General features: G+C 24.6%; 1 protein-coding gene across 2 annotated transcripts; it reads left to right on the forward strand.

Moving 5' to 3' along the window:
• Positions 1 to 1,465: 1,465 nt before the first annotated feature.
• On the forward strand, positions 1,466 to 21,496 carry LOC132935545 (DNA excision repair protein ERCC-5 homolog). Of its 2 annotated transcripts, none has more exons than XM_061002137.1 (16): positions 1,466 to 1,648; positions 4,750 to 4,925; positions 8,697 to 8,911; positions 9,028 to 9,199; positions 9,293 to 9,509; positions 10,255 to 10,413; positions 12,153 to 12,263; positions 12,332 to 12,562; positions 12,820 to 13,137; positions 14,720 to 14,824; positions 14,948 to 15,063; positions 15,119 to 15,217; positions 16,573 to 16,786; positions 16,866 to 17,105; positions 17,186 to 17,373; positions 17,987 to 21,496. In XM_061002137.1, exons 1-16 carry the CDS (start codon positions 1,561 to 1,563, stop codon positions 18,194 to 18,196), a joined length of 2,859 nt encoding a protein of 952 aa, XP_060858120.1. In that variant the 5' UTR covers positions 1,466 to 1,560; the 3' UTR covers positions 18,197 to 21,496. The 2 variants fall into 2 exon arrangements, with proteins under 2 accessions (XP_060858120.1, XP_060858121.1); XM_061002138.1 differs by having other exon boundaries at positions 12,377 to 12,562.
• The last annotated feature ends 79 nt before the right edge of the window (positions 21,497 to 21,575 follow it).

The following is a 21,575-nucleotide window of genomic DNA, read 5'->3' on the forward strand; positions in this document are numbered from 1 at the left end:
ATTTAAATTGTACAGTTCAATTGAAATTGTACATTAAACAAACTTCTGTCAGTACTGTAACTGACTCGCGGGTAACTCGTTTGTGTTCAAAAGAGTTCAAAATCAAAATACATACAAAAAACGATAAGATAAGGTTATCAATGTTATCACGCAACCAACTGAATTATATCATTGAGTTTAAAATATTAATACTAAAATACCAATACCACAGATTTCTAAATAATACATTAGCATGAATCGGTGGAAAAATAGTGTAAATACCAAAATTCCTACTATATGAATTTCAATAGTTTAAAATATTAAAAATAATACCTTCGTAGGTATTTGATTTTTCAATAAATTGTATGCTTAATTTATAAAAATATAATTTTTTTTTGTAATTATATTATAATAATTATAGCTGCCTTCACAAAAACCGGCCCATCGGGAAGATTTCCGATTTCCCGATAGGCCAATCTGCCCCTGCATAAGTACATATTATTTTTGTATTTTAATTACATATACATCCGAATCCTATATATATATATACGATATATGTACCGATAATATAATAATATCAAATCAAAATTATTTTTACTCTATTTATTTTAATAGTTATGTTAAATTTGAATTCAACGATAATTTATGGAAAACGATTCTGAACAGAGATGGTGTGTCAGCCTAACATACTTAAACAAAAAAATCAAATTTATTAAAAGTTGATAATATCTCAAGGCTATAAATAGCCTTACTTTCCACGGGTAATATATTTTTTTTATTTTTTTTTTTGTTTAAGGTAGAAAAACGTATAATGAATCTTCCATCGAATTTTCAAATGATAGCTATGAAAAATAATAATTTATGAATTAATTTTTTCAAAAATTCTCATTTTTCCTTAAGTTTTTTTTCTCCCCGACGCTTTTGAACATTACTGCGAATTTTCAATTTTGACCTCTTGTATGCATCAATTAGATTCCCAACAGAAAAGATACCGAACTTCTGAAGTTGAAAGTCGAAGCACTTTTACTAGCCACTAGGAAGGTACCCCAAAAGTTGACAACAGACAGCACAAAAAAAACTCACATAATAATATTTTATTATAGGTACCTACGATACGCTCAGAATCTAAAAAGACGAATGACGTTGAATATTGTAATAACTTCAAATATCTTCAAGTCTTCTCGACCAGTCTCAATTCGAACAGTACCTAATACATTTTACCTTCAGTAGTCACCAGTCAGTGATCACAGATAATAATATTACCACAGATAATATGAAAATAATTAAATAATTTTCATATAATCTGTGATGTTACGTTGATGCTGTGATCGGCTGTGCTACGTCGCTTACGACCACCGATACCACGTTATCGTCGCATACATCGTTATCACAATAATACTGTACGAGTTGTGTTATCTAAGCAGACCGAGTAGATACCACTTGATATTATCACAGAATAGATAAATGGTATTATTGTGTACAATAGTTTGTGGATTATGAGTGGCACCGACCGAAATGTTTTTTTTTTCTACATAACGTTTTAAATTATTTTAGTCTTCCAATTTTTAAATTTAATACATTATGGGTGTCCAAGGCTTATGGAAATTATTGGAATCCGCTGGAAAACCGATTCCCGTTGAAAAGTTGGAGAACAAAGTACTGAGTATCGGTATCCTTTTATTAAAGAATTATTATTTTAATTGGTCATAATATAATATAATAACGATTAGTCTGTTTTCATATAACAGTTGAAACACCATACAGGTATTGATCTGACTTCAGTAAAATATTTGTACACATTTCATGAATAATAATTAAAACTAATTAAGTAAGTTCTACAGTTTGTGTTACCTACCTATGTATTAAATACTTAAAGAACCGGTTGATTTACTTTCAATCAAGTTAACTTTAATTGTCTTATTATTAAACACATTAAAATAGTTTAACTTCCAATACAATACATTGTGTATGTTTGATTATTTCCATATGGTATATTTCAAGTCGGTGGCGTACATACAAATTATTTTAACTTTGGGCCAATTTTGGCAATTTATCACTAGTCAAGCATAGTACGACCAACATAGCCATATCTATACATATTTTAGGGAGCTGGGTGGTTATAATTATTACTAACCTAACCTAACCCATTGTATCCGCTCTTGTATGTTCATAGAATCTACTGGCATACACTGAAGTAGATTTAAATATTATTTAGCAACTTTTGTTGAGTGGTATCAACTACTTTTTAAAATTAAAAATTTTAATTGTTCAATGTAACTGATGTAAATAAATTAAAAAAACAAAACCAACAATTAAAATGTTAATATTAACTCATAATAAGCTGTTTATTTAACAGTAAGTAATAGCACCTACCGCCTTTGTGGCTTTATTATTATTCACTATTATTTATTATTGATAAAATACAGTTTATAAAAACTGTTAATAGGTAGTTTGAATTTTTTATATTATAGTGACAATTATTTGATTTTGCATGATGATTTTTAGGTAAAAGAATGTTATAAATTGTTATAGGATATTAGAATCGGCACTAATTATCAGAAGATAGATTGTATCTGAAAATTAACTGTTAAAATTGATAAGTATTGTGTATTCTGAAAAATCAATTTAAATCAGTTTTTTTATCTACCCAGACAGCAATTTTTTGTTTAAAAATATTATTATAACATTATAATCAAGAATAATATTAGTTTTAAGTTATTTTAATAATATTATAATTTTATCATTACAGAATGCTGTCTGGGTAGTTTATACAACTAGTTTTAAAACTAATTTAATGCCCTAATTTTTTTTTTCAGGTATGTAAGTAACTTTTGACTTACACCTATACTTTTTTCAGTGAGAGAACACGCTGTGGCCATACAAAAATTGTTTCTCCTGCACATCCCTGCGTGATAACCTGCCATACTAAAACCGATCTTTGGCAGTATGTCGCTTGGGGATGCGCAAACTCAGCGTGTTCTCTCGTTGGACAGAGTATAATTATAACTATTGCCTATTAACCTTTATCTATTGATTAAGTCTTCTAATAACTTAAAAAGAATTTTTTTAAATTATGATTAAATTTTAATTTAAACTCAAATTTTACTTCATTATAATTTATTTTCTGAAATTCTTAGAATTTAAAATATGTTATTTATTCATATAAATAGGTAGATAATAAATACTATACAAATTATAAATGAACAAATATTTGTTATATCATAATATGAAGCCGAATTAATTATTATTTAAAATTAAGTTACAAAAAAATACATTTGAAATTAGCTAAATACTTATGATTTGAAAATATTGTTTTATTACATTAAATACTTAATTTAGTTCAGTTAACTCAAGAATTTAAGTATGTGATACTTAAAATAATTTTAATATTAAATAAATATTAGTTATTTTTTTTCAAAATATCTAAGCAAAGTATCTGTTGTTCTTGATTTATAGTTTGTATAATATTTATTATATAAATTAACTATTTTTTTTTTCAATTTCGTCAAATTATAACTCATTTTTAGAAGTATAAATTGCCTAGTTAACAACAGTGTTGATAAGTTTATGACTTAAAATATAATTAATTTAGTCTTGTTATGAGTTTTATATCCTTCAACATTAGTAATATATACAATTTTGTGATTAGAGTAAAAAATCTACCCAATGAAAATTATTAAAAAATAATCAATTATTTAGGAATTCATTACTATGATTTTGTTGAAATGTATAACAAAATAACCAACAATAAATTGTTATAGGCACATAAATTAATTATAAAGTATATATTTGTACCTACTAATATGTTTATTATAAAATGTTCATATATTATGTATTTTAGATTGATTAAAAAAAATGAATCGGTTCTCTATTTTGAAATTTTCATCTGAAGTCTTAATATAAATTATTATTGCTGTTTATTTATTATGAACTACTATTAATTTTTAAAATGAGCTATTTGTTACAATTTTACACAATGCAGTTATTTTATAATTTAATTCACTATTACCTATAAATAAATAAATAATAATTTAGATTACAGTTATTTTCTTGATAGTATAATAATATATCCTTAACATTCTTTGTATTGATTAAAATATAATTAATAGTTTCTTACTATATACATTTTTAGGATGTGAAAGCCCTTCTATTTCAGTTGTTATTGACTTGATATTTAATATGCTCTAAAGTACACTCAAATTTTCATTTTCCCATGGTCGTACAAAGATGTATTGTTGATTGTATATAAAGCAATTATACAACTATTATGTGTACAATAATTAATTATGGGAATTCAGAAGAATATTGTATGTATTCGTGTAATTAAAAAAGAAAAAATTAAACACTTTATCCTTATAACTTTCACAAATTTTCAAATTTAATCATTTTTTTTTGTAACTAATGACCATTGATATATAAAATAATTTTAAAATACTTTTTAAAACAAATAGTATGATTTAAATGATAAAAATAAATTAGACATTCATCAAAGTAACACGGGTTCATACAAATGTAAACTATTTTTTCTTCTATTTAGTGTTATTACAAAAGTTGATATACTATAGTATAGATGCGTTTTTGTTTTTCTTCGGTACCTGATTGAAAGCACAAAAATTTAGATATAACATGGAAAATAAATAAAAGTTATTATTTGTTAAATTATTCTATTTTTAAAAATTGTAATTAGTTTATGAAATATATTTATGACATGTGGAGGAGCAATAAAAATATGGCAATTAAATGAATTTCCTTAATTATATTATCAAATAGATGTTTCAATATGGATGTACCAAATAATTAAAGGTGTTCAAGAAAGTGAACATGGCGCTACAACAAATGGACATTTAATTGTAATGTTTCATAGAATATGTAAATTATTGTTCTATGGTATTAAACCAATATTTGTATTTGATGGCGGTGTACCAGAGCTTAAAAAAATAACTATCGTAAGTATATAATTTGAATGTTAATTACCTATGTGTAAGCTTATATTTTATTGATCTTAAAAGATTTGTTGAACAAATTAGGCTATAGAAATTGAATATTTGTATTGCCATTAGGTAGTATAACAAATTAGTTGTATATTTTAAAATTTTATCGACAAATTTAAAAATTCATTTTTATTAAAAGTAATTAATTTTATATTTGAAAGTTTAAGTACTAAACAATTTTTTGATAGTTTTAAACAAAATAAACATCTAATTTAAAAATTAATTGATCCTAGTTTTCTAAAATAGGTTACGTTGAGTACTATTAACAATTTACTATATCTTTGATTTTGAATGACAAATATTACTATGTTTTTCTGTTTATATTATTTATATTCATAGAGTTAAATAGAGTTTAAAATATTTAATTTAATTTAAATAGTTAAATTATGTTATTTTGGAGTATTTGTGATAAAATAACGAAATTGCATTAAGTACTATTATTTTTTCACATTATTTTCGAGTTATTTAACAGTTAGGTATTAAATAAAACTAGAATATATATCATTGGTTGTTTCTGTTTTTAGTTTTGACAACCACAATCATTTTTGAGAATCCATGGGAAAATTGTTATATGTTAACTTGTTGTTACAGATTCTGTGGGAACAAAAATACATTTTCTTGACTAATAACTGTTTGAAATGCATAGTAATTTATTTTAGCTATAATTAGTCCTTAATTACCATGCATCAGCTTTGGCATTGTTTTCATGAGTGTGCTACTTAAATACAATACAATTTGTAAAAAACCATCTGATTATAATCAAAACTAGTGGAAATGTCAATAATTTTTCCTATTCATACTTGCTTTAATTTAATGTATACTAGAAATAAAACATAAAAAAATATTATTTTTCTTATACACATCAGTTGTGTACACATATTTCCAATTGTAGTAATTGTTACAATATTATACATAATTATTCATCATTATATTATATATATTTAATTAATTTATAATAATTGAAAGTAACTAAGTATTATACTATTATAATTTTATAGAGTACATACATAGTTTATAAATGTATATAAATAATATAATTAATACAAGTAGTTATGTAATATACTGATATTACACAATGTTAGAATTTATTTACTATAGTTTAAAGTAAATATATTTTAAGTATAAAATGTTATTGGTTGATAAAATAAAATAAATTAAACTATACAAAAAAAATATTATAAAACCAAATTATTTTTACATGTATCCTGGTAAGTAAAAGCTTTATCGATCAGACAAGAGTTATTGATTTTGTGATGATAATTGGTAATTAATATAATACAGTACAACTTCTATTTAACAAAATATTTTTTAGAATCAAATGTATTTAATCCTGTTTAACCAATTTCTCTACTGGGCGATTCTTTTATCATTGAACACTCATTATTTCAAAAAGTATAAATGTGGAAAAATCAGAAAATATTTTTTTACATGGTTTCCAACTGTTCAAAAACAATATTTAAAAAATATATATTTATATTCTAATACTTTAAAAGTTTTTTTCTTTTTTGAAGGACAACATACAGTTATAATTTCATATTCCAAAGCAAAATATTTTCTAAGTGTTTCATTTCATAAAAATTAAATTTAGGAGAAGTAGCTTATGAGTTATAAATATTTAAAGTTTTGATTAGCGGAGTGGAGTGGTACGTAGCTACCCCACTAAATGTTATCAATATAGATCATCTAAACTTTAAATAGTAATAAAGTTCTAATTCATAAACTACTCATCCTAAATTTGATTTTTATGTATCGAAATACTTTCAGGAGTTATTTTCTCTTTGGAATATTTCTAGTTAATGATACTTTATTATTTATTCATTTATTCATGCTAAATTAATGATAATGTAAAATGTTTTAGTATTTTTGCAAGTACCTATTTATGGAATAAATACATTTTAGTTTTACCTTACTTTTTTGGTAATTTACAAATAGATCTGTTATAAATGTATACAACACAAGTGTTTTTTTATTAGTTTAATAATATAATAATATAAAATAAGTATTATACGTGTTATTCTATTTTAAATTTATGTTTTCTTAGTTTAAATGAGTGCTTGTATAAAAATACTTTAAGAAGATGTTCATACACTATTTGTTTTCTCTCTCCAACACTTGGAGAATTTGTTTTTTGCAGAATCAATCTTTTGTTATTAGCTTTATGGTTGAAGTAAATTGACTTATATCGAGTTTAATGTAAAGAAGATAATTAAATTATATTCAAATTTTGTGTTTGTGCGTTAGTTGTTTTACAATATTTAAATTGTTTGGAAGTATATAAGAAATTTTAAATTATAATAATTTACTTACCCAGTACCACACCTGGTTAGAATTAGTTGAGGGGGCATTTATATTCCTGGTTCCATTTATTTGAATTTCAATACTCAAGATGGGCATTTAAAAAAAATATTTTTTATATTTGATATTAATGCATTTATTTTTGAAAATTTTTTACGTATTTCTGTAAGATATGTGCCAAACATATAATGTGTTCCATTTTTGAATAGAACGCTTTTAATATTTTTCCCTGCCATGACCATATAAGGGCTGCATCCAGAGCATTTGCATGTTTTTTTAACAGTCCAAAAAGTAGCTAGATAAGCTACAAATTTGAATCATATTTATTAGTTCTGGTATACAAAGTTTTATTTTGCATATTTCATCATTTTTTGAAGTGTACTGCATATTTCCAAGGCTGGGCATTAACGAGTTAAAAAGTTAATTTAATTTTAACTTTTTAACTTAACTAGTTACTTTTGGCTTTTCATTAACTTAACTGTTAATTTACTAATTTTCTTTCTTAATTAACAAGTTAATATTTCACTATTTCAGTCTATTATGTTTTCATGTCAAAAAATATGTATCGTAAATTGTTTAAAGTTAAAAATGTATATCATTCAAATCTAACTTATATGGAAATACTGTATGAAGTATTAACACTATATCCTATAATTTAGTTTTGGGTTGGAAAAAAATTAAGTACGCTAGCGTTGTATAAACAAATTAACTTTTTTTTAACTTAACAAAAAGTTTGTATAACTTTTAACTTAACTGAGTTAACCTATAGTTAAATTAACTTTTAACTTTTAACTTTTTGTTATTGGTGCATATTAACTTAACTTAACTGAGTTAATAAAAAAATCATTAACTTGCCCAGCCTTGCATATTTCTGTATTTCACGATTTTTCATTGCATATAGATGGCACTCACAATTTTTTACTCTCAACGTAAGCTCTTATAGAGTTCATATGCAATGATGAATATTGTAACAATCATTTACATAGTTCTTCCGTATTGTTGAATACTCTGGAACATTTTTAATTTTAATAAGTTTAATTTTTTAATTCTTTGATATATGAAACGTATTTTTGCTTGGACAGCATTGTTTTAGGATATTCAGAAAAAAATGCATCTTGCATGGAAGTACTCTCCTTACTTACATAAAAATTTAAATATTGTAAAAACACAGATAATGTTCCTCACTTTAAGTTTGATAATAGGTTAATTTACTCTAATAATATAACTAACAATGCAAATTTTCTAAATTGCTTATAGGTCACAGAGAGATAATAAATATTGTGGCTCTTCTTTAGGTATTTGGTTATTTTCTATTTTTGTTCAGATATTTTTATAAGGATACATACTTTTTTAAATATGTGTTTGTAATAGTTATCTTAGTTGTTACTCAAGTTAAAATAGCGTTCATTTGTTTGTAAATATTCATTTCAGGCTCAAAGACAAGCTCAAAAAAGCCGTGCCAAAAAATCAACTGGTAAAACCAAAGAAAAATTATTAAAAAACATGTTAGAACAGGCAGCCTTAAAAACTGTTATGAATGCTGGAAATGCATTGACTGAAGATGAAGTGATCTCAAAAACTGTTGACAGTTTGAATAAAGGAGCAGACATTGATTTGTTTGAGCTACCAAAATTGCCAGAACCTATGTAAATTGATTTTTATTTATAATTTATTAAATAAATAGAGTAATTTTGTTTTTAAGTGTATAACTATATATTATTATTTTTTAATTGAAATAGAGTTTTTAAAATTTATTTTATAGTGAAATAGACAAGACTAAAATACCTATAAATGAAAAAGATCGGACATACTTGAATTTGTCAAATGAAAAAAATGAAAATATTCTACTATTAGCAGTAGAAAATCAAAACAATGATTTTTTGTACACAAACATCGCAAAAGACAAGGAAAAAAGTTCTCCTAAGAAATTAAATGTATGTACAATATTATACACATATTGAAAGTTCTAATCATTTATAAAAACAACACCATTATATACAGTTTTACATACCAATATTTGATTTCAGGCATTTTCTTCTATGCAAATTGGTGAACTTTTAAATGGGTTTTCAGAAGATCAAAAACGTTTATCAGAAAAAAAAAATCAACAAAAATCAAAGCGTGAAATGACATTTAATGAATTAGAAATGTTTTTGAACAATGACAGTGAAACTATCAAAAATATTGATGAATTCAGTCAAAAAATTGATTCTGATCAAGATACTGTTTTTTATTACGAGTCTGGTATGTGACTAAAACAGTTGATAATACAAAGGGATTAAATATAGAATTATATTAATGTAAAAATGTCAAATTAAAAACTGGGATGATTAGCTTTAGTTAAAATAAAAACCCTTTGAACGCACTTTTATAACTCCTAAAAAAAAATAATAAAATGAGTATCTTCCCAATCAATATAGCATTACACAACTGTAGATGTAAACTATAATAATAAAGAAGTATAATGTTATGGTTTTAATACCATCTTTAAAATTAAAAAAGAGTTTCATATTTCAATTTTATTTATGAACCCTATTGTTTGTTGATATTAATATAGATTAAAATAATTTCTTGTATCTTATATTGTATTCAATATATTTATTCTTGTAATTTGCATGTATTGGTTTATTACTATGGTATTTTCAACAATAGAAATTCTAGTTCTGAGTAAAACCTGATGTTACTTTAGCCACATTTCATAATTTCATAACTATCTTAAGATGGTTGAATATTCAATAGAATTCATTTTTCTCTTTCAGAGAGTTTCTTAGTTAACGGCATCCAATTAATGCTGTATAATAAGGCTGTAAATCAGCAGTGGTGTCATCATTGTTCCATTATCCGATGAAAACAGAAAATACTCCAAAATGTGAGGGTTATCCAATATTAACATGGAGAATCTCTTAACTATAAAGATTAATCAATGATAAACTATAATTCAAACTAAGCCAGTAGATACTGTATTATAATATAATTTTTGTTAATATAGGTATCAACAAATCAGCCAAAAGTAGTAATTCAGAGAATATTGAAATTCCCAAAAAAATAAAAACTTCAAATTTTGAAAAAAGTGTTGAAACTGAATCGAAGAGTACAAGCCAAAAGATTTTTACTACGGATACCATTGGATCACCTACTTTAACAGACGGTCTGCATTTAAATTTGTTATAATTGTGTTTTTCATTACAGACTTACAATATATCAAATTTGAATTCAGTAGAATCTATCTTGAGTTGTGAGTCTTAGTACAATTATAGTTAACTTACCTAATATCAAATTTAAAGACAAGTATATTATAAGTGTTTCCTTTTCTGTTTTTTTTTTCATTATTATTCTACATTTATACTTTAATTAGAACCAAGTTATAAGTATTAAAAAATGTTAAATATTCTGATTTGAAATAAAAAATAAGGAAAATCATAAAAACATACATAATATTCTTAAATAATTGTAAATCTACTGTAATATTGAAACTAACAACACAAATTTGATTCTACCTGAATGTTATACATTTGTCAGATGGAAATTATACATCCACATTTTCTTAAGAAGATATCAGTGACCCTTTGTTTTTTCTCTGACACATTAGAAACAAAGCAAATGTATGTTTAGCAGAACTAAAACTGTGTTATTACTTTTAATATTAGAGTGAATTCACCTATTTTCAAACTTTAAGCTAAGAACATTACTTCTGTTCCTACGATGGTTTTATTACAATATTTTATTTTGTATACAATTCATAAACAATTTTTTACACGCTCATAACTTACATAAAAATAAAAATATTATAAAATAATCAACATAGAGACACAGGTCATGTTCTTAAGACGATGCGACACGAGCATTTTTTGTCTCCGTCTTCTAAACGTACAACATGGCAAATTTTACATTGATAACAACACATTTTACTCCGTAATTTCTAAAATTAAAATGAATTTACCACTTATAAAATTTAAAGGTAGGATTACTATCTAAGGCAGCGGATCCCAAAGTGTACTCTGTGGCGCCCTGGTTACTTTACAGGGGTGCCACAGTAGAATTTTATATGGTTCAAAAATAAATTTGAAAACCCAACGATGGTGGTGACGGAAACAATGATGATTATGTAAATAAAAATATAAAAATGTACAATTTAAATTAAATAAATATTTTTGTATTACCAATTACAATTTTTACTGGTTTTTATTTAATTTTTCTATTTTTATGATTAGTCATGATATGACTTGGGGAAGGGCACCCTGAGAAAACCTTGGTTCAAAAATGGCGTCGCGAACCATAAAAGATTATGAATCCCTAATTTAGGGTATCTCTGAGGCTTTTATTGATATTTTTATTAAGAGGCAAGTTATGGCCTTTTTTAAACTATATTTATTGTACATTTTAAAATTATCATAAAATACTGAAAAATAATAATATTAATTAAATACTATAATGATGCCATAGATAATATTCTTGGGGGCCGGAGGAGAAGTAATGCTCACCCAGTCCCTCCTCCGGTTCTCGATTCAAACAGTAAAAAAAAAAGATAATATTCTTACCTTTAAATTTTATATGAGTTGAATTCTCGCTAATTTTAGAAATTACAGAATAAAATGTGTTATTGTGAATGTAAAATTTAACATGTTGTACTTTTCTATGACGGGGATAACAAATGACCGTGTGGGGACACTCTTAACTTATATTTTAATAATATGTCAATTCACTCTAAAATTAAAAGTAATAACACAGGTTTAGTTAAACTAAATGTGAATTTGCTATGTTGCGGGTAGGTCACAAAAAAAAATAGTGCACTGACATCCTCTTAAGCTAAGTTGTTATAATATGTTATAGAAATTGTACACTCATAGAGTATATGTATATTAATTATTAAATATATTGATTTTATAGACATTGATGAAGATATATTTAAAGCACTTGCTGGTGATGAATCCCTCGAAGAAGATAGATTAGCTTGGCTTATCTTCAATGAGAATAAAATAGCTAGTAAAAGACGATCAAGTAATCCTTTATAAATTAATACTATTAAAAATACAACTACATTTTCTATTCGGAATTAATTGTTGTAGGTGAATTTGAGTCACCAAATATAAATAGTCCTAAACCTGATACAGGTTTTAGTAGCAGTTCCGAAGTATTAACATCAGACATAGAAGAAGATGTAACTATGAAAAATAACAAAGTATCATCCAAAAAATATTCTTCCAGAAGTATTTTTATTACAGAAGATAATATGTCTAATGAAGATGTAGATAGTTTTAATGAAGAAGATTATCTGTCATGGGTGTCACATAGTAAAGGTACACATAATATATTTCAATTTATTAATTTGTAATTTTAATTTAAGGGTTCCTGTTTTAAGACAAGTTTTATCTCAACATTCCCCGTGAGTTTAAGACAGACATTTAATACATTCAGATTCACGCCAAGAAATCATATTAAATAAAACATAATTTAAAATTTAATATTTAAATGGCTACGTCATCATACTAAAATTATACACTGTTAGTTAATGGTAATTACTAAGCTTATTTATGTTTGTATTATTTAATATTAGATGAACCTAGTGAGACAAAATTGGAAAGCAAGAATCCAAGTATTAATCATCATGATATTCCATCTACAAGCAAATCTCCATCATTTCTAGGAAATGAAGATAATGTATCTAATAAAAAAAATAATATTGTGGATCAGCAAAATATCAATGAGTCAATATATTTTGTATCAAAATCTATAAAAACACAAGAATTTAAGACATTTAGTAATGTTTCATCCTCAATAGAATCTGATAATTCAAACGGCTCTCTTTCTGAAAATTCTGTTAATTTTTCACCTGAAGAAAGTTTATCTGAAGATGATAATATAATATTACAAGGTTTGTTTAAATTTTTATAAAAATATTGTTAACAATAATTAAAACGGATTTATTAAGTTCTACAACTTACAATAATATTTTGTACATATATATTTTTAAGTTAAGCCTAGGCAGGGGCCCACTGGAAAAAGTTATAGTAAATAATATATGTTAAGGTGAATGTCAGCATGTTTAATGAATATTCAAAATATACCAACAGTGACCGGTGAATATTGGTGAGTGTTGACATTCACAATTGAGTTTTAATGAATGTTAGAACTTAGAATTAGTAACTTTGATTTTCATAATAAATTATTATGATAATTATCAGTTGTTGCTTATCAATATTTATCTATATGGAGGTTAGAGAGACACATGAAAGAGTATTAGCTAGTATATACTAGTACCTAACCTAACCTAACGTTAAAAACCTAGTGATTAAAACAAAGCAGGCACAAAAAGCAACAAGCTGAAAGTATGCTACGTTCATCTAGATGAACGTTTGATATAAATGTATAATCTATTTTTTGAGTTTTTATTAAAGAAGCATAAAACACAAAAAATAAGTTTTTTTTAATTTGGAAGAATGTTCAATTCTAAGAATAATGGTATAGGTTTTATATTTCTTCTCACATATTCAATAAATGCAGTGAGCAATTGGAAAAAGTAGCGTGACGTCATTGGCCCCGGCTCATCGTAATTGCCTATCCTATACTTGTAAAAGTTCCTCGCTTCACTCAACGATTTACCAACCTAAAAATTTTATTTACATATAAATGTATGGTATTATGTGTTTAAGACAATACAAGTATCAGAATTTCATTATAACGTTTAATTATTTAAATATTAAAAATTTTTAAAGAGATATTTTTGTATTTGTATTTTATATTTAAATGGCTATGACACGTTTAACAAAATTATCACTTATAAGATTTATTAATAATTAAAAAAATAAACGTAATATTGAAATTCTGATACTTTTATCATCTTAATACATAAAATCACACATTTACACGTAAACTAAATTTCAAAAATAAAATTTTTAGATCGGTAAATTATTGTGTGAGTTAAGAAACTTTTACACATATAAGATAGGCAATTACTATGAGCTGGGCCCAATGACATCACACGGCTATTCTACATTTCTTAATATCTCTTAGGACTATTCTTACAATGTCCGGTTAAGTGTCAGTTAACACTAACCGACTGATAACAGATTTTATTGCCGGCAGAATTCCGCCAGTTAAGTGTCCGTCAACTTTACTTCATCTTTTTTTACAAAATGTCAACATTCAGCAAAAACAGATTGTGCATATTAATATTCACCAGTGAATGTCTACATCTATAAATAAATTGATATTCACCAGAAATGTTTGTGAATATATCACCTTATATTATATAATATATATAATTATACACACATTTAAGTTAAATTAATAATAACTTAAGGATATGTTAAATGTGGATTTTACACAATTTTATAAGGCTTAGATAAGTTGGTTTAGTTCTGTTTCTCCAAGAATAGGATTTTTATTTGTATAGCTATGATTTTTAAATATATTTGTTTACAACTTATTTACTGACTTATATTTAAACTATTTAGAGAATCAAAAAAACAAACAAAAAGTCAATAAATGTTCTAAAAAAGAGTCGGATGTTCCAATAGTTGCTAAAAATGAATTCAAAGAAATAAATTCAACAAAAAATGGTAATAATAATAATTGTATTGCAAATTATGATTTAAATTTTATTTGCCTATATTATAAAACTGTCCAATATTTTACTATATTATTTCTACATTTACATATTTAATAATTTGTTTTATAATTAGTAATAAGAGAAAAATTTAATTCTCCAACAAAATTAAATAAAATATCTACGAAACGGCCCGAACCTCCTGACAATCAAACAAATTCTATGAATGAACAATATTTACAGTCCATACAAGTACTTATATTACATTTTAATATAAAAAAATAATAATTAATAATTGGTTTTTTAGGATACATTAGTTAAGCGTCAAAATGATTTGGCTAGTTTACAAAGAACATCTGATCGAATGGCTTCTTCTGTAACACAAAAAATAACTTCAGAAATAAAGGTAATATTTGTCAGTTATTATAAACAGCTAGTTTTCTATAACAATTTGATTAAAGAAATGCTTAATATTTTTAGAATAAACTGAAATTAAAAACAAAATATATTATTTTTCTGAGCTTTTAGAATATTGTTGTTTTTTACTTTATAATATAATATGTCAATCATAAATATAATTTTATTATCATCTTATTATTTGCAAGGCTGGGCAAGTTAACTATTTTTTTTAACTCGTTAAGTTAAGTTAATATAGAAAAATATAAGTTAGGTTTAAAATTAAAACTTACCTTGGTTTTTTTTTTTTTAAAGTTACTAGTTGATCAGAAAATAAAACTAATTTAATTTAGTTAAAAATCTAGGTTTTTTTTCATATAAAATGAATAAATATACTTACCTTTTTTAATGCAATCAAATTACATAGTAATCAATAAAATAATGTATGTATTAAAATTATTACTGTACATACTATATATTATAATCAAAATCATTATTAGAATATAACTAATTGGTTAAACATCTCACAGCTCCACAAAAAGCAATATAAAAACAAAATTGTGAAAAATAATTTTTAACGACACGTGACATAGTCAACAGACTATTATTTTATTACTTTATGTCCATTATTAAAAACTATACGTAGACACATAGTACCTACATAGTCTTAGCAAGAGAATTCCAAACTTTGTTTTCTGCTTATTACGACCTGGATTTATCGGGTGGTTTATTTAAAAATAAAAGTTAACCCACGTCCCACAGTATTTTTAAATAACTTGTTCATTTATTTAATTAGGTAAATTGTAAATACTATGAAATATACTACTACGGGTTTGCATTATTTGCACCGATGGGCCAACTTTTAACTTCTAAAAAAAAGTATCTCTTTATTTAACTTTGTGAAAAGTAAATTAACTTTTTAACTCGTTAATGCCCAGCCTTGATTATTTGTACTAATTGTATTTTGTTAGTTAAACAAATAATCTAATAAATTAACAATATTATTATTTTTTTTTAAGTATCAATTACAATAATATACTTTTAAAAATATTCCAATAATATTTTAAAGTAAAGTTCATTATACAAATTGTAGAATTTTGTTTATATTTTAATTTATGGTTAAAATCTTATAAAATATAATGTTTAATAATATTCATGAATTTGGTTTTAGCAATTTATAAAATAATGTTATATTATTTTTATTTTGTTATTATTATTACTATTATATTGACTCCAATATTTTATACCTTCTAACACTGAAATCTGTGCATCATTAGTTTTGATCGTCATCTATTACCACATAAAATACATTATTCAAATAAAAATGTAAAACAATTATTAATAAATACTTCTTTAAATGTGTAGGGTCTCTTGAAGTTGTTTGGCATACCATATATAACAGCACCAATGGAAGCAGAAGCACAATGTGCTTTTTTAGAAAAAATCGGACGAACAGAAGGTACTGTGACAGATGATAGTGATGTGTGGTTGTTCGGGGCTAATGTTGTTTATAAAGATTTTTTTGACAGCCAAAAATATGTTAAACAATTCAAAAGCATCGATATTAAACAACAATTTGGTACCTATTATGTCTTTGTGTATAATATGCAGTATGCAGTATAAAATTATATACTTAAATGTGTTTTAATTTATTTTAGCTTTGTCTCAAAATAGTTTTATTCAATTAGCATTTCTTGTGGGAAGTGATTACACAAATGGTATTGATGGTATTGGTCCAGTATCTGCTATTGAAATTTTATCTTTTTTTGAATCTAAGACTAAAAATATGAACATTGAAGAAAAATTACTAAAAATTAAGGAGATTGCTAACTCAAAAGCTGAAGTATATCGTGATATACCATTTATGAAAAAATTAAAATCGACCAAAATTGGCAATGGTAAATCTATATGTTTAATATTATTATAAAGTTATAATTGTACTAAAATGAAATGTTTTAATTTATAATTAAAAATTTAGATTTTCCGAATAAAGCTGTTATTAATGCATATCTCCACCCAATTGTAAATGAATCAAATGAAAGCTTTAATTGGGGTACACTCCAAGTAGATTCAATCGTTCAATTTGCTCAAACTAATTTTGATTGGGATGTTTCTAAAACAAAAAGCAAACTAGCGCCAGTGTTAAAAAAAGTTTCTGAACGGACAGTAAGTTTATTAAATATTCTTATTACAGTGAACTCTTGTTATGTCAAATCTCAAGCGGAACAGGAAAAAGTTTGCGATATAAAGTCTTAATAACAATAATATAAACAATTTGTAATTAATTTGAATGCTTAAAATACATAATTTAAATACTTGAAATACTTACACTAATAAAAAAATTAATTTGATCAACAACAAAATTCTATTTATTATCAGGAATATTTGAGTTATTTATTGGAATTATATCAGTCCTTAAAACCGGCTTTTATGAAGCAATTTAATATATTCTGTGATTTACTGGCGTTACACTTCTCTGAACTTAATCATGAAAATGATTCATTATTATCGATATTATCGACTAACAGTGTCATTATTTCTTCAAGCTAATAAAAAACGAGTTATATATCGATTTATCCAGAGTAAAACGCTATTGAATTTAATAATATCTTCAAGGGAATTTCATTGAGATAGCGACGTTTGTCATAATAAGAATATACTGTATTTATATTGTAAAAGATTTACCTAAACATTGTAATTTTTTTTATTATGTATTTTACATTTAAAAATGTTATATTTTATTTAATATTTGGTTAAAATGTGATTGTTTTTGCTTTAGACCCAAACAACATTGGATTCATTTGTCAAAGCTCTTCCTAAATTGAGCAATACAAATACTGGTATGAGTAAACGTGTCAGTCATGCTGTAAAAAGGTTACGAAATGATAGCAGTTCTGTTGAATCTAATAAAAAAACTGGTGTTTCAAAAAAATCATTAACTGATTCAAATGATAGTACAGATAAAAAACGTAGGAGAAACCTAAAATAAATGTTAATTAAATAATTGTCATAGAGAATGAAACTGTGCCAAAATGTATTATGTCCAATGTTGCACGAATTTTTTTTTATACAATAGGTTTTAAATGATTTTTTCTATAGATACCTACTGTGTATAATACTTTAAACCTATATATATATATATTTGAACAAAACAACTATTTATTAAATTTAAATACATTTTTATGTGATTTACAAGCTTCAATGTTTTTGATATTATATTACTGTTATTATTACAACTCATTATTCTTTGAGTAAATTCAGCTTACAATTTCTAGTCATTCATAATGTGAATTTATTCTTATAACATTCTTAAGTATTGAAATGTCTACTAACCAATAATGAGAGGAAATTTAAATTAAATTTTTTGATTTAATACTATTTTTTTTATTAAAATTATTCATTCTAGAATGTAAAATAACTTAAATCTTTATTTAGATAATAATATTTATAATTATCCAATGAGCGTGGTTTCACATTTGACCGTTAAAAATGTACTATAAGTATTAATAATTTATTATTCTCTTAAATATTATTGTTATAATAAGGTCTGTTATATAGTTTAATAAACATTTATTAACTGTTTACTTACCTACGTTGTATTTCAAAATAAACTATTCTAGTAAATCATTTATTGTAAATATGAACATGAAAACATATTATATAATGCATCACATATTACATTTATATTGATTCATAAATTAAAACTATTTTATGAGAAACTCACCTATGGTTTTTAAATGTTCTACTCTGTATTAAAAGTTCCAAACTACTTTTAAGGAATAATTGTTGTTTTTTTTTTTACACTTACAAGTTTATTAATAATTGTATTAATGTTTATGTGGGACTGATGAAAAGTGTACAACATAATATCTTAGAGCCTATGTAGAATCATAGATAAGTAAATGTGTGATTAAAAATTGATTGAAGGAAATGGGGTTTTCTATAGATATAATACATCTGTTGTTTTTTTTTTTGAAGAGAACTGCCATATAATATATTGTTTGTGAAAACCCTGTTGCACATAAAAATAACCATTGAGGTTACAGTTATTGTTGAGAAACCACATTTATATATGATACTGGAAATATTGTCTTCTTTATTGTGTATATATTTGGTTTCTGAACTAAGATTAGCTTCAGGCTTAAGTGGTTGTTTTTTGAGCGTAAAACTTTTCTTGTATGTTATAATTTACGTTTTTAATATCAACAGTGGTACTAACATGTTACCTCTTGTTAGTTATTTTGAATTGGTATTAAAAATGTTTAATATAATTAAAAATGTTAGTTTTTGATTTTCTCAATATGTCATTATGTATACATGTAATATGTAGCTAATAAAATGATGATACATCGTTACCTACAAGTTAATTATATTTAACTCTTCACAATACATGTAGTGTGAACTCACCGTAACTCTAAATATAACTGTTCTTGTTATGTATGAGATGACATATTTGATTTAGCTTTAACCAAGAAATCAGTAACTAAAAATAATTTATTTTTATTATTAAGCACACTTACTAATCTATGGTACTAGATATGTGTAAAAAGTATTCCTAACATTCCTAACTCAATAGGAATTGAATTGAAAACAGATTTATTTTTTAACACCTTGACTACCATGTGACCGCCAGCAATCACTCAATATCTATTATCGGTACGCAATGCATACTTTTTTAGTGTCATTCCAAATGTGTATGTTTATACTATTGTATTTGAAAAAAACATTTAAAATATATAAAAAAAATATGTTTATTACATCAGAAAAATTGTAATGATTCCTGCTAAGCCACGGTACTTTTTTAGTGCATTATTGTAGTGCTATGGAAATGTTAATAACATAAAACCAAATTAATTTATAATCGCTGGTAGTCATATCGCAGTTAATGTGTTAAACCTTACCTAATCACAACAATTTAGAAATATTCATGTTTTAGACCAGTTGTGAATTTTTTTTTTACACATTTTAATTTGTTATTCTTAGTTATATTCATATGTACATTTAGTCAAAAACGTGTAGGTATATGTTTAAATTTAGTGTTTGAAATTTACCAAAATAATAAAATATTATTAATGAACATTTTTTGTTTCTTGTACCTATTTCAGTACCTACATATTCATATTAATTTTAATTATATTATATTTTTAAATGCATTAATCTATGAAATTTTGCAAATGGCCCCAGTCGCCAAAGTTAAAGATCAATAAAAAAAAAAAATCTGAAAATGTAATTTTTAAGAGATATTTCACCATAAATTATTATTTTGATTCACTTATAAGAGTATATTAAGCTAGTGTTACATCTTTCCAAACTAAGAATATTGAATGATTAAATTCAATCAATTAGATATAATAAGTAATTTTATTTTTTAACTTGAATTTATTATAATTAACAATACATTTATATAGTTTGTATATGGTATCGGTATATCTTATTTATAATTTTATCATTAATATGTTAAAAAACATCCAAGTAGTTAAGAGGACGTTATACTCGCATGTGTTGTCTCCGTCTCACAAGTGCGTAACATAGCAAATTGTACGCTCAGAAAAACACGTGTAGCTCCATTAATTTAAAAATTAGAGTGAATTGACCTCTTATAAAATCTAAATGTAAGATTATTATCTAGGCAACCTCTTAGGCTTTTTAGTATATTTTGATTTTAAAGCGAGTTACGATATTTTAAGATGTATAAAAAATTTACAATTTTAAAATACTCATAACTCGCGTTAAAATGGAAATATAAATAGCCCATAAGGTTGCCTAGATAATAATCTTACCTTAAGATTTTATAAGAGGTCAATTCGCTCTAATTTTTAAACTAACGGAGCTACGTGTGTTCCGCTGAGCGTAAAATTTGGTATGTTACGCACGTGTAATACGGAGACAACACATGCGGGTATAACGTCCTCTCAAACAAAAGAATGTTATTATGTTAAAAGATTTCATAATTATTTTTTGTTTTTAATTTATTATATTATGGTATACACAATTATTTATAAAACTAAGTGTTTAATTATAACAGTAACAAAAAATGTAAAATGTAAAATGTTTGATTGAAGTTATTATTATTTAGTATATGAGTAGATTTTATAATTATAACTACAAGCCGAAAATCTATATTAACATATTTAATTATTTATTTATAATTTATAACTATGTATCTATTTATTTTTTTTAAGTCAGTAATTATTTATATATATATTTATTTGCATATTTATTTAATTTTCAGTAAAAATTATTGTAGTGTCCAATGTTAGCATTTAACACAATATAATAAGTTGTTTTTAATTTAACTTTCATATTATGTACCTACTCAAAGTTTATACATGAACTTGTACTTACTTGAATAATAAATATACCTAATG

Source organism: Metopolophium dirhodum, chromosome 1 (genome assembly GCF_019925205.1).
Source record: "Metopolophium dirhodum isolate CAU chromosome 1, ASM1992520v1, whole genome shotgun sequence".
NCBI lineage: Eukaryota > Metazoa > Arthropoda > Insecta > Hemiptera > Aphididae > Metopolophium > Metopolophium dirhodum.

What these genes read in the sequence shown, in the direction of transcription:
- LOC132935545 (XM_061002137.1), top strand. Translation starts at nt 1,561, where the DNA reads ATGGGTGTCCAAGGCTTATGGAAATTATTGGAATCCGCTGGAAAACCG. An exon ending in AGCTTAAAAAAATAACTATC is followed by an intron (nt 4,926 to 8,696) that starts GTAAGTATATAA and finishes TATTCATTTCAG; the next exon opens with GCTCAAAGACAAGCTCAAAA. An exon ending in TGTTTTTTATTACGAGTCTG is followed by an intron (nt 9,510 to 10,254) that starts GTATGTGACTAA and finishes TTGTTAATATAG; the next exon opens with GTATCAACAAATCAGCCAAA.